Source organism: Chiloscyllium plagiosum, unplaced genomic scaffold, assembly GCF_037043375.1.
Source record: "Chiloscyllium plagiosum isolate Xiang-an unplaced genomic scaffold, Cpla_swu_hap1 HiC_scaffold_46, whole genome shotgun sequence".
NCBI lineage: Eukaryota > Metazoa > Chordata > Chondrichthyes > Orectolobiformes > Hemiscylliidae > Chiloscyllium > Chiloscyllium plagiosum.
The window spans coordinates 13,072,992-13,089,500 of record NW_028270184.1 but is presented as its reverse complement, the minus strand read 5'-3'; the positions used below and the strand labels follow the sequence as shown (position 1 = coordinate 13,089,500).

At 49.0% G+C, this 16,509-nt stretch overlaps 1 protein-coding gene across 1 annotated transcript; it reads right to left on the bottom strand.

The window, feature by feature from the left end:
- Window positions 1-1,786: 1,786 nt before the first annotated feature.
- Window positions 1,787-11,680, bottom strand: LOC122548178 (uncharacterized). Its single transcript, XM_043686726.2, has 2 exons — window positions 11,113-11,680; window positions 1,787-3,856 (listed from the first exon to the last, which is right to left on the bottom strand). The coding sequence occupies exons 1-2, from the start codon at window positions 11,590-11,592 to the stop codon at window positions 3,788-3,790; spliced, it is 549 nt and encodes a 182-aa protein (XP_043542661.2). The 5' UTR covers window positions 11,593-11,680; the 3' UTR covers window positions 1,787-3,787.
- Window positions 11,681-16,509: the final 4,829 nt, after the last annotated feature.

Genomic DNA, 16,509 nt, shown 5'->3' with positions numbered 1-16,509 from the left:
CTTACCCAGACTAAACTACCCCCACTCACCCATCACCATCCCCTTACCCAGACTAAACTACCCCCACTCACCCATCACCATCCCCTTACCCAGACTAAACTACCCCCACTCACCCATCACCATCCCCTTACCCAGACTAAACTACCCCCACTCACCCATCACCATCCCCTCACCCAGTCTAAACTACCCCCACTCACCCATCACCATCCCCTCACACAGTCAAAACTACCCCCACTCACCCATCACCAACCCCTCACCCAGTCTAAACTACCCCCACTCACCCATCACCAACCCCTCACCCAGTCTAAACTACCCCCACTCACCCATCACCATCCCCTCACCCAGTCTAAACTACCCCCACTCACCCATCACCATCCCCTCACACAGTCTAAACTACCCCCACTCACCCATCGCCAACCCGTCACCCAGTCTAAACTACCCCCACTCACCCATCACCATCCCCTCACACAGTCTAAACTACCCCCACTCACCCATCGCCATCCCCTCACACAGTCTAAACTACCCCCACTCACCCATCACCAACCCCTCACCCAGTCTAAACTATCCCCACTCACCCATCACCATCCCCTCACACAGTCTAAACTACCCCCACTCACCCATCACCAACCCCTCACCCAGTCTAAACTACCCCCACTCACCCATCACCATCCCCTCACCCAGTCTAAACTACCCCCACTCACCCATCACCAACCCCTCACCCAGTCTAAACTACCCCCACTCACCCATCACCATCCCCTCACACAGTCTAAACTACCCCCACTCACCCATCACCAGCCCCTCACACAGTCTAAACTACCCCCACTCACCCATCACATCCATCCTTCTCCTGAATGTTTCCTACACTCCCAGCTCCAACCAGGGTACCCGGTAATGTAATATTTCTCACTTAATTTCTCACAACCTTGGAATAAATGCAGAAAGGCATCTACCAGCAAGTTGGAAACAAAGGCGTACACACACACACACAACCAGCCACTCCATAGTTTTTCTCGCTGATTTGGCGCACTCGGATATTCTGTGAGAGGTGTTCCTTAATTCATTATATTTCAGAGCCTGAAGGTGACAGGAAGTACTGGCAGTGAATAGGTGTAAGAAATGACAGCAGCAATAGCTCACTGTATATGTGCCCTGTCCCAGATCCCTAGACATCTCACCATTCCCCCACTTACTGCAAGAATTAGATTACTTACAGTGTGGAAACAGGCCCTTCGGCCCAACAAGTCCACACCGCCCCGCCGAAGCGCAACCCACCCATTCCCCTGCATTTACCCCTTCCCTAACACGAGGGACAATTTAGCATGGCCAATTCACCTAACCTGCACATCTTTGGACTGTGGGAGGAAACCGGAGCACCCGGAGGAAACCCACGCAGACACGGGGAGAATGTGCAAACTCCACACAGTCAGTCGCCTGAGGCGGGTATTGAACCCGGGTCTCTGGCGCTGTGAGGCAGCAGTGCTAACCACTGTGCCACCGTGCCACCCACAAATTTTGCACCCCTATCTTTCTCAGGGCGATGCAACCAGAATCGCTACAGTGGGGAAACTGACAATTCGGGCCACACTGACTCACCAAAGAGCCTCCCACCCAGACCCAACCCTCTTCCCCAATGAACCTGCAATTCCCACAGCTAATCCATGAAGTCTGCACATCCCTGGGCACTATGAGACAATTTAGCACGGCCAGTCCACCCTAACCTGCACATCCCTGGGCACTATGAGACAATTTAGCACGGCCAGTCCACCCTAACCTGCACATCCCTGGGCACTATGGGACAATTTAGCACGGCCAATCCACCCTAACCTGCATATCCCTGGACACTATGGGATAATTTAGCACGGCCAATCCACCCTAACCTGCACATCCCTGGGCACTATGAGACAATTTAGCACGGCCAATCCACCCTAACCTGCATATCCCTGGACACTATGGGATAATTTAGCACGGCCAATCCATCCCTAACCTGCACATCTTTGGACTGTTGGAAGAACCCCCATGCAGACACAGGGAGGAATGTGCAAACTCCACACAGACAATCGCCCGAGGGTGGAATCGAACCCAGGACCGTGGTGCTATGAGATGGTAGCGCTAACCACTGAGCCACTGTGCCACCTGAACTCATCATAAGTATCTTCCACGGTTAAGTGTGTCAGAGTGAGATCGTATTAGACTATTAGAAGTTTATTTTGTTTCACGTGGGTCTCGGGAGCTCGACATAGAAGGAGTTGCACTTGGAAGGGTTCGCACGAGAGGTCCACTTTGCGGGATATGAGACTGTGACCGTCACTTATAAGGCTGAGAGCTACCAACCGTGTTGTAGCCCTGAACATGAGTTTCTGTGAGCATGCAGGGTTTACTTCCACCAGTAAGCTCAGCGTCCATCGACAAGAAATCACTTGTCTCCCTTCCACTGAGCAGTCAAAGGATTGACCACATGTGGCCTGGAGTCACATATAGGCCAGACCAGCTCAGATTTCCCTCCCTGACAAGCATTGAAGAACCATGTACATCCTCACGACAATTTCATGATCTCCGTCGATGTTTTGTTAAAAATCAACCTGGTTTATTGAGTTATGGAGCCATAAAGTTGTGCAGCAGGGAATCCTTTGATCTGAGTCATCCATGCTGACCAGATATCCTAAATTAATCTCGGCCCAGATCCCTCTAAACCCTTCCTGTTCACATACTCATCCTTTTAAATGTTGCAATTGTACCAGCCTCCACCACTTCCTCTGGCAGCTCATTCCATGCACGCACCACCCTCTGGTTGAAAAAGTTGCCCCTCAGGTCCCTTTTATATCTTTCTCCCCTCACCTTAAACCTATGCCCCTCTAGTTCTGGACTCACCTACTATAGGGAAACAACCTGTTTCTTTACCCTGTCCATGTCCCTCATGATTTTATCAACCTCTATAATGTCACCCCTCAGCCTCCAACGCTCCAGGGAAAATAGCGCTAGCTTATTCAACCTTCCGCTATTGTCCAAACCTTCCAACCCCAGCAACACCCTTGTAAATCTTTTCTGAAGCCTTTCAAGTTTCGGAATATCTTTCATCTATCAGGGAGACCCGAATTGAGTGTAGTCTTCCAAAAGTAATTTGAGTTCTGCAAGTTGTCGTGGTGCAGTTTGAACCTGGTGTCTGCACAGCATTAACCTGGGAGTCACGAATTCAACGCCACTATCACTGTCTGATCACACATAACAGGCTAAAAGTAAATGAGTGAAATCTTATAGCCACAGGGAAAGTGCAGAGGGAGTGTGATTAATTGCATAGCTCTTTGAAAGAGTTGACAACGGTGTTAAAGTCTTGCCAATCCTTTCCTTCAAGTTCCATTTGTGTCATTGCTAAGGTTATAAGAATCGGGCAGAGAGTATTAATTGTCTTTGAATGCATATATATAGGAAGGGTTCTTGTGGCACTGTGGTAGTGTCCTTATGTCTGAGCTCGGAGGCCCAAGTTCAAGTCCTGCCCCACAACACTTCTGAACAGCTTGATTTGGAATGTATCCATATGTGTATATATTGAGCAGCTGTTAAAGTGAAGGGGCTGTGAGACTGAGCAAGTCAATAAACTCTCTCCGCAAAGGAATGCTGTGTGTTCTATCTCTGCTGTCAACTTGCAATGTAATAACAACAGGGACGTGCTGTGTCACCCCCCTCGGTTCATTCAGAGATTGATTCGATGAAGGCAGAGTGGGAGCCCAGTTTCTGTCCGTGAGTCCCAATTGCTGGCTCTCCGGTGGCCATCCATGCCGAGCTGCATCCCTCAGAGTGTCAGACGGTAAACCTCTGACAGGAAGTGCTCCCATCCACGTCGAAAGGCTCGATCAATGTCCTGCGGAGAAAAAAGAAACTCAGGGGACACAGTCGGAATTGGTGAAGGGGAGTCAAAGTCGATAAAAGTAACTCTCATCGCAATCGCTGTCTACAGATCCCCCAAACAGCAATGTTGTCATAACCTGATTTCCTGATGTCAGTTGTGCAACATAAGGCAATGCCCCATGTCCTCGTTGACCAGCAACCCCCCTCCCTCCCCCCTCCTCTTCTTCCATAATGAGCCTGGGACCTTTCCTGTCTCCTCCCTCAGCACCGTGTTGGGAATCCAATGAATGTCAATGATCTGGACACAGGCCCCTCAGTGACCTACCAGGCTGAGTGACGAGAACATGACATTCTGGCACCCAATTCATGACCTATTCTTATCTCGCTCAGTTTACTCTCGATTCACACCCACCTACTTCACACTCACCCGATTCACACCTACCTGCTTCACACTCACCTGCTTCACACTCACCCGATTCACACCCACCTCATTTACACCTCCACAATTTACACCCACCCAACTCACATCCACCCAATCACCACACACACACACGCCCAATTTACGCACATCTGACACATACGCATGGGATTTACAAACGCCAGGGTCACATTCATCTGATTCAATCTCTGAATTTTCACCCACCCGATTTATACTCATCTGATTCGCAGCTGCCAGAAACACACCAGCCAGATATACGCCTGCTGATATACGACTGCCAGATTTATACCCATCGGACATGCACACTGCACATATACACCATGTATACACCCACCAGATACACACCCACCAGATACACACCCACCATATATGCACCCACCAGATACACACCCACCAGATACACACCCACCATATATGCACCCACCATATACGCACCCACCAGATACACAGACACCATATACGAACACACCAGATACACACCCACCAGATACACACTCACCAGATACACACCCACCAGATACACACCCTCCAGATACACACCCACCAGATACACACCCACCATATACGCACCCACCATATACACACCCACCAGATACACACACACCATATACACATCCACCAGATTTCCACCCACCAGATACACACTCACCAGATACACACCCACCAGATACACACCCTCCAGATACACACCCACCAGATACACACCCACCATATACGCACCCACCATATACACACCCACCAGATACACACACACCATATACACATCCACCAGATTTCCACCCACCATATACGCACCCACCAGATACACAGACACCATATACGAACACACCAGATACACACCCTCCAGATACACACCCACCAGATACACACCCTCCAGATACACACCCACCAGATACACACCCTCCAGATACACACCCACCAGATACACACCCACCAGATACACACCCACCAGATACACACCCACCAGATACACACCCACCAGATTTCCACCCACCAGATACACACCCACCAGATTTCCACCCACCAGATACGCACCCACCAGATACACACCCACCAGATTTCCACCCACCAGATACACACCCACCAGATACACACCCACCAGATACACACCCACCAGATACACATCCACCAGATTTCCACCCACCAGATACACACCCACCAGATACACACCCTCCAGATACACACCCACCAGATACACACCCACCAGATACACACCCACCAGATACACACCCACCAGATTTCCACCCACCAGATACACACCCACCAGATTTCCACCCACCAGATACGCACCCACCAGATACACACCCACCAGATTTCCACCCACCAGATACACACCCACCAAATACACACCCACCAGATACGTACCAACCAGATATACTCCCACCAGATACGTACCAACCAGATATACTCCCACCAGACACATACCCACCAGATACACACACACCAGATATACACCCTCCTGACACACACCCATCAGATGCACACTCACCAGATACACATACACCAGATACACACCCTCCAGATACACACCAGATACACACCCTCCAGATACACACCCACCAAATATACACCCACCAGATACACACTCACCAGATACACACCCACCAAATATACACCCACCAGATACACACTCACCAGATACGCAGCAACCAGATACACACCCACCAGACATACACCCACCAGACATACACACACCAGATACACACCCTCCAGATACACACCCACCAAATATACACCCACCAGATACACACTCACCAGATACGCAGCAACCAGATACACACCCACCAGACATACACCCACCAGACATACACACACCAGATACACACCCTCCAGATACACACCCACCAGATACACACCCTCCAGATACACACCCACCAGATACACACCCACCAGATACACACTCACTAGATACGCAGCAACCAGACATACACCCACCAGACATACACACACCAGATACACACCCTCCAGATACACACCCACCAAATATACACCCACCAGATACACACTCACCAGATACGCAGCAACCAGATACACACCCACCAGACATACACCCACCAGACATACACACACCAGATACACACCCTCCAGATACACACCCACCAGATACACACCCTCCAGATACACACCCACCAGATACACACCCACCAGATACACACTCACCAGATACGCAGCAACCAGATACACACCCACCAGACATACACCCACCAGACATACACCCACCAGATACACACCCTCCAGCTACACACCCTCCAGCTACACACCCTCCAGATACACACCTACCAGATGCGCACCCACCAGATACACACTCACCAGATATGTACCCACTAGATATACAGCCACCAGATACACACCCACCAGATACACACACCCACCAGATGCGCACCCATCAGATATACACCCACCAGATACGCACCCACCATATCCGCACCCACCAGATACACACCCACCAGATACACACCCTCCAGATACACACCCACCAGATACACACCCACCAGATACACACCCACCATATCCGCACCCACCAGATACACACCCACCAGATACACACCCTCCAGATACACTCCCACCAGATACACAACCACCAGGTACACACCCACCAGATACACACCCACCAGATACAGACTCACCAGATACGCACCCACCATATCCGCACCCACCAGATACACACACACCAGATATACACCCATCATATACACACCCATAAGATACACACACATAAGATACACACCCACAAGATATACACCCACCAGATAGACACCCACCAGATACACACCCACCAGATACATACTCACCAGATACGCACCCACCAGATATGTACCAACCAGTTATACTCCCACCAGGTACACACCCACCAGATACACACACACCAGATATACACCCTCCTGATACACACCCACCAGAGATGCATCCACCAGATACACTCCCACCAGATATACACCCACCAGATATACACCCACCAGATACACACCCACCAGATACACACTCACTAGATACGCACCCACCAGATATGTATCAACCAGTTATACTCCCACCAGGTACACACCCACCAGATACACACACACCAGATATACACCCTCCTGATACACACCCACCAGAGATGCATCCACCAGATACACTCCCACCAGATACACACCCACCAGATACACACACACAAGATATATACCCTCCTGACACCCACCCACCAGATACACACCCACCAGATATACACCCTCCAGATACACACTCACCAGATATGCAGCAACCAGATACACACACACCAGATACGCACCCACCATATACGCACTCACCAGATACACACTCACCAGATACACACCCATCAGATACACACCCACCAGATACGCACCCACCATATACGCACTCACCAGATACACACTCACCAGATACACACCCATCAGATACACACCCACCAGATACACACCCACCAGATATACTCCCACCAGATACACACCCACCAGATATACTCCCACCAGATACACACCCACCAGGTACACACACACCAGATATACACTCTCTTGATACACACCCACCAGATACACACACACCAGATACAAACACACAAGATATATACCCTCCTGACACCCACCCACCAGATACACACCCACCAGATATACACCCTCCAGATACACACTCACCAGATATGCAGCAACCAGATACACACACACCAGATACGCACCCATCAGATATTCACCCGCAAGATACACACCCACCAGATAAACACCCACCAGATATACTCCCACCATATACACACCCACCAGATACACACACACACCAGATATACACCCTCCTGATACATACCCACCAGATACACACACACCAGGTACACACCCACCAGATATGTACCAACCAGATATACTCCCACAGATATGTACCAACCAGATATACACCCTCTTGATACACACCCCCCAGATACACACCCACCAGATACACAACCACCAGATATACACCCTCCAGATACACACTCACTAGATACGCAGCAACCCCAGATACACACCCACCATATACGCACCCACCAGATACACACCCACCAGATACACACCCACCATATACGCACCCACCAGATACACACCCACCACATACGCACCCACCAGATACACACCCACCACATACGCACCCACCAGATGCGCACCCACCAGATACACACCCACCACATACGCACCCACCAGATGCGCACCCACCAGATACACACACCCACCAGATACACACCCACCACATACGCACCCACCAGATGCGCACCCACCAGATACACACCCACCAGATGCGCACCCACCAGATACACACACCCACCAGATACACACCCACCAGATGCGCACCCACCAGATACACACACCCACCAGATGCGCACCCACCAGATACACACACCCACCAGATGCGCACCCACCAGATACGCACCCATCAGATACACACCCACCAGATACACACCCTCCAGATACACACCCACCAGATATACTCCCACCAGATATACTCCCACCAGATACACACCCACCAGGTGCACACACACCAGATATACACCCTCCTGATACACACCCACCAGATACACACACACCAGATACGTACCAACCAGATATACTCCCACCAGATACGTACCAACCAGATATTCTCCCACCAGATACACACACACCAGATATACACCCTTCATATACACACCCACCAATACACACCCACCAGATACACACCCACCAAATACACAGCCACCAGATACACACCCACCAGATACACACCCACCAAATACACAGCCACCAGATACGTACCAACCAGATACACTCCCACCAGATATGTACCAACCAGATATTCACCCATCAGATACACACCCACCAGATACACACCCACCAGATACACACCCACCAGATACACACCCACCAGATATACTCCCACCAGATACACACCCACCAGGTGCACACACACCAGATATACACCCTCCTGATACACACCCACCAGATACACACACACCAGATACGTACCAACCAGATATACTCCCACCAGATACGTACCAACCAGATATTCTCCCACCAGATACACACACACCAGATATACACCCTTCATATACACACCCACCAATACACACCCACCAGATACACACCCACCAAATACACAGCCACCAGATACACACCCACCAGATACACACCCACCAAATACACAGCCACCAGATACGTACCAACCAGATACACTCCCACCAGATATGTACCAACCAGATATGCATCCTCCAGATACACACCCTCCATATACGCACCCACCAGATACACACCCACCAGATATACACCCACCAGACACACACCCACCAGATATACACCCACTAGACACACACCCACCAGATATACACCCACCAGATACACACCCACCAGATGCACACACACCAGATATACACCCTCCAGATATACACCCTCCAGATATACACCCACCAGATACACACCCACCAGATACACACCCACCAGATATACAGCCACCAGATATGCACCCACCAGATATACACACACCAGATAAACCCCCATCAAATACACACCCACCAGATACACACCCACCAGATACCCACCCACCAGATACACACCCACCAGATATACACACACCAGATAAACCCCCATCAAATACACACCCACCAGATACGCACCCACCAGATACCCACCCACCAGATACACACCCACCAGATACGCACCTTCCAGATACACACCCACCAGATACACATACACCACATACACACCCACCAGATACACACCCACCAGATACACACCCACCAGATATACACCCACCAGATACACATCCACCAGATACACATCCACCAGATACACACCCACCAGATATACACCCATCAGATACGCACTCACCAGATACACACCCACCAAGGACCCTCCCACCAGATACACACCCACCAGATATGCACCCACCAGATACACACCCACCACATACACATCCACCAGATACACATCCACCAGATACACACCCACCAGATATACACCCATCAGATACGCACTCACCAGATACACACCCACCAAGGACCCTCCCACAGATACACACCCACCAGATACTCATCCACCAGATATACACCCTTCAGATATACACCCACCAGATACACACCCTCCAGATACACATGCACCAGATATACACCCACCAGATATACACCCACCAGATACACACCCACCAGATATACACCAACAAGATACACACCCACCAGATACACACCCACCAGATATACACCCACCAGATACACACCCACCAGATACACACCCACCAGATATACACCAACAAGATACACACCCACCAGATACACACCCACCAGATATATACCCACCATATACACAACCACCAGATATGCACCCACCAGATACACACCCACCTGGTACACACCCACCAGATACACACCCACCAGATATGCACCCACCAGATACACACCCACCACATACACACCCACCAGATACATACCCACCAGATACACAGCCACCTGATATACATCTGCCAGATATACCATGTTTACAACAACCAAGTACACAGCCACCAGTCATGCACATATTAGATATATGTTCTCAGGGTATGGACCCCCAGATTCACACCCACCAGTTGTACACTGACTAGATATACACCTGTCAGGTATACACCCAACAGGGATACACCTTTCAGATATCTGCCAACTAGATTTATACCCACCAGGTATACACACATCAGATACACACCCACCAAATGTCTACCTGTCGCATATACGCCCATCAGAATTAGATTCTCCAGATACACTCTGTCCAGTTTTACACCCACCAGATATACACCCACCAGGTTTAAACCCATGAATATACATGCTCCACACCTATGCCTGCCAGATACACACTTGTCTGGTTTCAGCCGCATACCTCTCTGTATTTCCTCAGCATCTTGTTCTTCCTCTTGGTGCCAGCGTTGTGTTCCCTCCGTTTGCCGTGACCTTTCAGTAGCAGTTGGTGGTCGTCGCTCAAAACGGCGGTGTGGCTGGTGCTGGCACCATGTTTGCGGCCGGCCCTCTTTGCCCCCTTGTTCCTGTGGGTGGCAGCGGGTGGCACCCCCTCGCCGGGATCGCCCCCGTCTCCGTGCGGCCTGGGACGCCCTCCCCTCTTGCTCCGGCCCCTCGGTTGAGGCCTGGCATCCGCGTGGGCCTCTGGCCAGAGCGGGCTGTCACTTCTCCAGGAACTCAGTCCCTCAGCCCCAACGGCAGGGTCCCCTTCGGCCTCTCTCTCCTCCAGCCTGGTGTAGAAGCTGGAATGTTTATCCAGAAAGCCTGAGCCCTCCGGATGAAATCGGCCTGCCCTTGTCTCTGGGACCCATGCCCGGCAATCCGACTTAATCTCTTCCTTCATGGTCAGGTTTGCAGGGCTGAATTCCTCTCTCGCTAATAGCCTGACTGTTCTTTTGTCCTCCCATGTCGTGCTGGAGCTTTTACAATCGAGGGAGTCCAAAGGTCAGTGATACCAGGACCACGTCAACATTCCTCACGTCAGTATGCAGCACAGGGTCCATTCGGTCCATACACCAATAGTCCACCCATTTTCCTGACTAACAGTCCCATCTCAAACCCTTCCTCCTCCTCACCTCCCCCGAAGTTCTCCTCTGACATAGCTACATTTCGACTGAATAAAATACATTAGAATGGAACCGAATCCCTAAGTATGAAAACAGGCCATTCGGCCGAACAAGTCCAACCCAGCCCCTCCAACGAGTAGCCCACCCAGACTCATTCCCCTACCCTATTACTCTACATTTACCCCTGACATCCCTGGGCACTATGGGGCAATTTAGCACGGCCAATCCACCCTAACCTGCACATCCCTGGGCACTATGGGACAATTTAGCACGGCCAATCCACCCTAACCTGCACGTCCCTGGGCACTATGGGACACTTTAGCACGGCCAATCCACCCTAACCTGCACATCCCTGGGCACTATGGGACAATTTAGCACGGCCAATCCACCCTAACCAGTACATCCCTGGGCACTATGGGACAATTTAGCACGGCCAATCCACCCTAACCTGTACATCCCTGGGCACTATGGGACAATTTAGCACGGCCAATCCACCCTAACCTGCACATCCCTGGGCACTATGGGACAATTTAGTGTGGCCAACCCACCCTAACCTGCACATCCCTGGGCACTATGGGACAATTTAGCACGGCCAATCCTCCCTAACCTGCACATCCCTGGGCACTATGGGACAATTTAGCACGGCCAATCCACCCTAACCTGCACATCCCTGGACACTATGGGACAATTTAGCATGGCCAATCCACCCTAACCTGCACATCTTTGGATTGTGGGAGGAAACCGGAGCACCTGGAGGAAACCCCACACAGACGGGGAGAACGCGCAAACTCCACACAGACAGTCACCCGAGGCTGGGATCGAACCCAGGTCCCATGAGGCAGCAGTGCTAACCACTGAGCCACCAGTGGCTTGCTCAGGCCGACTCAGAGGACAGCTGAGAGTCAGCCATGTTGCTGTGGGCCGAGAACATGAGTAGGCCCAGACTAGATAAGGGTGCCGGTTATCTTTCCCTGCAGGACATGAGGGAATTGGATGGGCTTTTATGACAATCATTGTTGTCAGCATTTCTCACTCTTACTTACAGATTTATGAATTGGGTTCCACCAGCCACCACAATGAGATTCAAAACTGTGTCTCCACAGGTGACGAGCCCAGTCACATTCCCGCTAGCAGCCAGAGACGTCAAAGTGGAAGCAGCCAATGGCACACTTACACCATTCAAAGGAATCACAGAATTGTTAAAGTGCAGAGAAAAGGCCATTGGGTCAATGTTGTGTGGATGAAGCATAAAGAAGCATAATAGGCCTTTTGCCTACCTGACCCTCACACCATGTCTTTATTTAAATATCCATCCAATTCCTTTCTTTAATGCTTCTATTGAACCGGCCTCTTCCTCCCATCAACCAACCATGTATTCCCCTCCACCTGTGGTCTCCTATCTCTACCTCATCACCCTGCCTTCCCCCTCCCCCAACACACTCCCCGCTCTTTATCTGCAGCTCCCCTTACACCCAGCCCCAGTCCTGAAGAAGGTTTACACCCGGAATGTTGACTTCTCCAGCTCCTGATGCTGCCTGGCTGGCTGGGTCCGTCCAGCATCCTGAATGTCCACCAAATTTCCAGGCAGGGCATTCCACACTGAGTGAAAATGGTCTCCCTCCCTCCACAATGTCAGTATCTCTCCCTCTCTCATCAATAACCTCACTATCTCTCTCCCTCTCATACACAGTTTCACTCTCCCTCTGTCATGCGCAATTTCACTATCTCTCTGTCTCTCTCTCTCTCTCATACACAATCTTACGAGCTCTCTCTCTCGTTCACAATGTCACTATATTGTAAACAGTCTCACTAACCTTCCCTCTCACACACAATCTAACTATCTCATAGACAATCTCACTATCTCTGTCTCTCATACGCAATCTCACTATCTTTCACTCATTATATCTCTCTATGTCTCATGAACAATCTCACTATCGCTTTCTCTCTCATATGTTATAAAGCAGAGGTTGACCACCCCTGAGAACTCAAACTTAGACACCCAAAGAGGGTGTAACCCATTTCCCGGCAACTTCCGGTGGTTAAATAAAAGAAATCACTTTCCAATCAACAATGAACAATTTATTCATCTAACACTAACAGTGAATGAATTTCTAAACTATTAACAAACCAAACAAATCCCTTACTAACTATTCCTGAACATCACAAGATTCCAATGGTCTGCTGTTCCAAGAAATACAAGTCCCACTCATATAACAAAAAAATATAGAATTTAGTCTCTTGAATTTGCAGCCAGGAGGTGTGTCTTCCGGAATGTTCTGAGCCTTCTTCCATCGTTCTTCTGTCAGAAATGTCTTCTTCATTGTTCAGGTCAGACTGTTATAACTGCAACCTTGCGCTATAGAAAATCTCGCTATGGAAACCTGCTGTAGAAAATCACATCGTAGAAGATTGCTCATAGTGAACCGCTGTACCCATTTAGTAGAAAGTTTACGTTATCCAAACAATGTCCACAATCCAGTGAAAGTGAGGACTGTCGAGAGTTGTGGTGCTGGAAAAGCACAGCAGGTCAGGCAGCATCCGAGGAGCAGGAGAATTGACATTTCGGGCAAAAGCACAGGCTAAAAACACAATCTTTTAAAGAGACCACACAATGCTTTACCCATTGTACACTTTTACACACACCACCAAATTCTAACTTCCTACCTTAGAATCTATGATTACTCCACCCAACGTTGCAACACAATCTCATTATATCCATCTCATACACAACCTCATTCTCTTTCTTGCATATACAATCTAAGTATCTCTCTCTCTCATACACAATCTCACGAGTTCTCTCTATCTGTCACGTGCACAATCTCACTATATTTCCCTCAAACGCAATCTCATATCTCTCTCTCATACAATCTCACTATCCCTCTCACTCATGTGCAATCTCACAATCTCTCACTCGTACACAATCTCACTTTCTCTCTCACTCATACACAATCTCACTCTCTCTCTCAATCTCATGCACAACTTCACAATCTCCCTTTCACTCATAAACAGTCACACTATCTCTCTGTCACTCATACACAATCTCACTATTGCTTTCTCTCACACGCAACCTTGCTACGTCTCACTCAGTCATATACGCTCTCACTATTTCTCTCTCACTCTCATGCACAATCTCACTGTATTTCTCTCAAACACAATTTCACTGACTCTTTCTCACTCTCATATACAATTTCACTATCTCTCACACTCATTCACAATCTCACCATCTCTCTCACTCATACACAATCTCACTATCTCTCTCTCACTCATACACAATTTTACTGTCTCTCTCACACTCATACACAATCTCACCATCTCTCTCATTCTCATACACAATCTCACTGCCTCTATCTCATGCAGAATCTCACCATCTCTCTGACTCTCATAAACAGTCTCACTATCTCTCTCTTACTCATACACAATCTCACTATCTCTCTCTCAATCTTACACAATTTCACTATCTCTCACTCATACACAATCTCATTGTCTCGCTCTCATATACAATCTCACTGTCTCTCCCACTCTCATATACAATCTCACTATCTCACTCATACACAATCTCACTATCTCTCTCACTCTCATACACAATCTCACTGTCTCTCTCAATCTCATACAGTCTCATTGTCTCTCTCTCACTCTCATACACAGGGTCACTATCTCACTCTCACAGTGTCACTATCTCTCTCTCACTCTCATACAGTGTCACTGTCTCTCTCACACTCTCATACACAGTGTCACTATCTCTGTCTCACACTCAGACACAGTCTCACTATCTCTCTCTCACTCTCATACACCGTCTCACTGTCTCTCTCTCACTCATACAGTCTCACTATCTCTCTCTCACTCTCATACACAGGGTCACTATATCTCACTCTCAAACACAGGGACACTATCTCTCTCTCACTCTCATACACAGTCTCACTGTCTCTCTCTCACTCTCATACACGGTGTCACTATCTCTTTCACTCTCATACACAGTGTCACTATATCTCTCTCACACTCATACACAGTCTCACTATCTCTCTCACTCTCATACACAGTGTCACTATCTCTCTCTCACGCTCATACACAGTCTCACTGTCTCTCTCTCACTCTCATACACAGTCTCACTGTCTCTGCCTCACTCTCATACACAGTCTCACTATCTCTCTCACTCTCATACACAGTCTCACTGTTTCTCTCTCACTCTCATACACAGTGTCACTGTCTCTCTCACTCTCATACACAATCTCACCATCTCTCTCATTCTCATAAACAATCTCACTGCCTCTATCTCATGCAGAAACTCACCATCTCTCTCACTCTCATAAACAGTCTCACTATCTCTCTCTTACTCATACACAATCTCACTATCTCTCTCTCAATCTTACACAATTTCACTATCTCTCTCACTCATACACAATCTCACTGTCTCGCTCTCATATACAATCTCACTGTCTCTCTCACTCTCATATACAATCTCACTATCTCACTCATACACAATCTCACTATCTCTCTCTTACTCATACACAATCTCACTATCTCTCTCAATCTTACACAATTTCACTCACACAATCTCACTATCTCTCTCACTCTCATGCAACAGTCTCACTATCTCTCTCTCACTCTCATACAATTTCTCACTATCTCTCTCTCACTCTCAGACACAGTGTCACTATCTCTCTCTCAATCTCATACACAGTCTCACTGTCTATCTT

What these genes read in the sequence shown, in the direction of transcription:
- LOC122548178 (XM_043686726.2), bottom strand. Translation starts at nt 11,592, where the DNA reads ATGAAGGAAGAGATTAAGTCGGATTGCCGGGCATGGGTCCCAGAGACA. An exon ending in TGCTGAGGAAATACAGAGAG is followed by an intron (nt 3,857 to 11,112) that starts GTATGCGGCTGA and finishes TTTTCTCCGCAG; the next exon opens with GACATTGATCGAGCCTTTCG.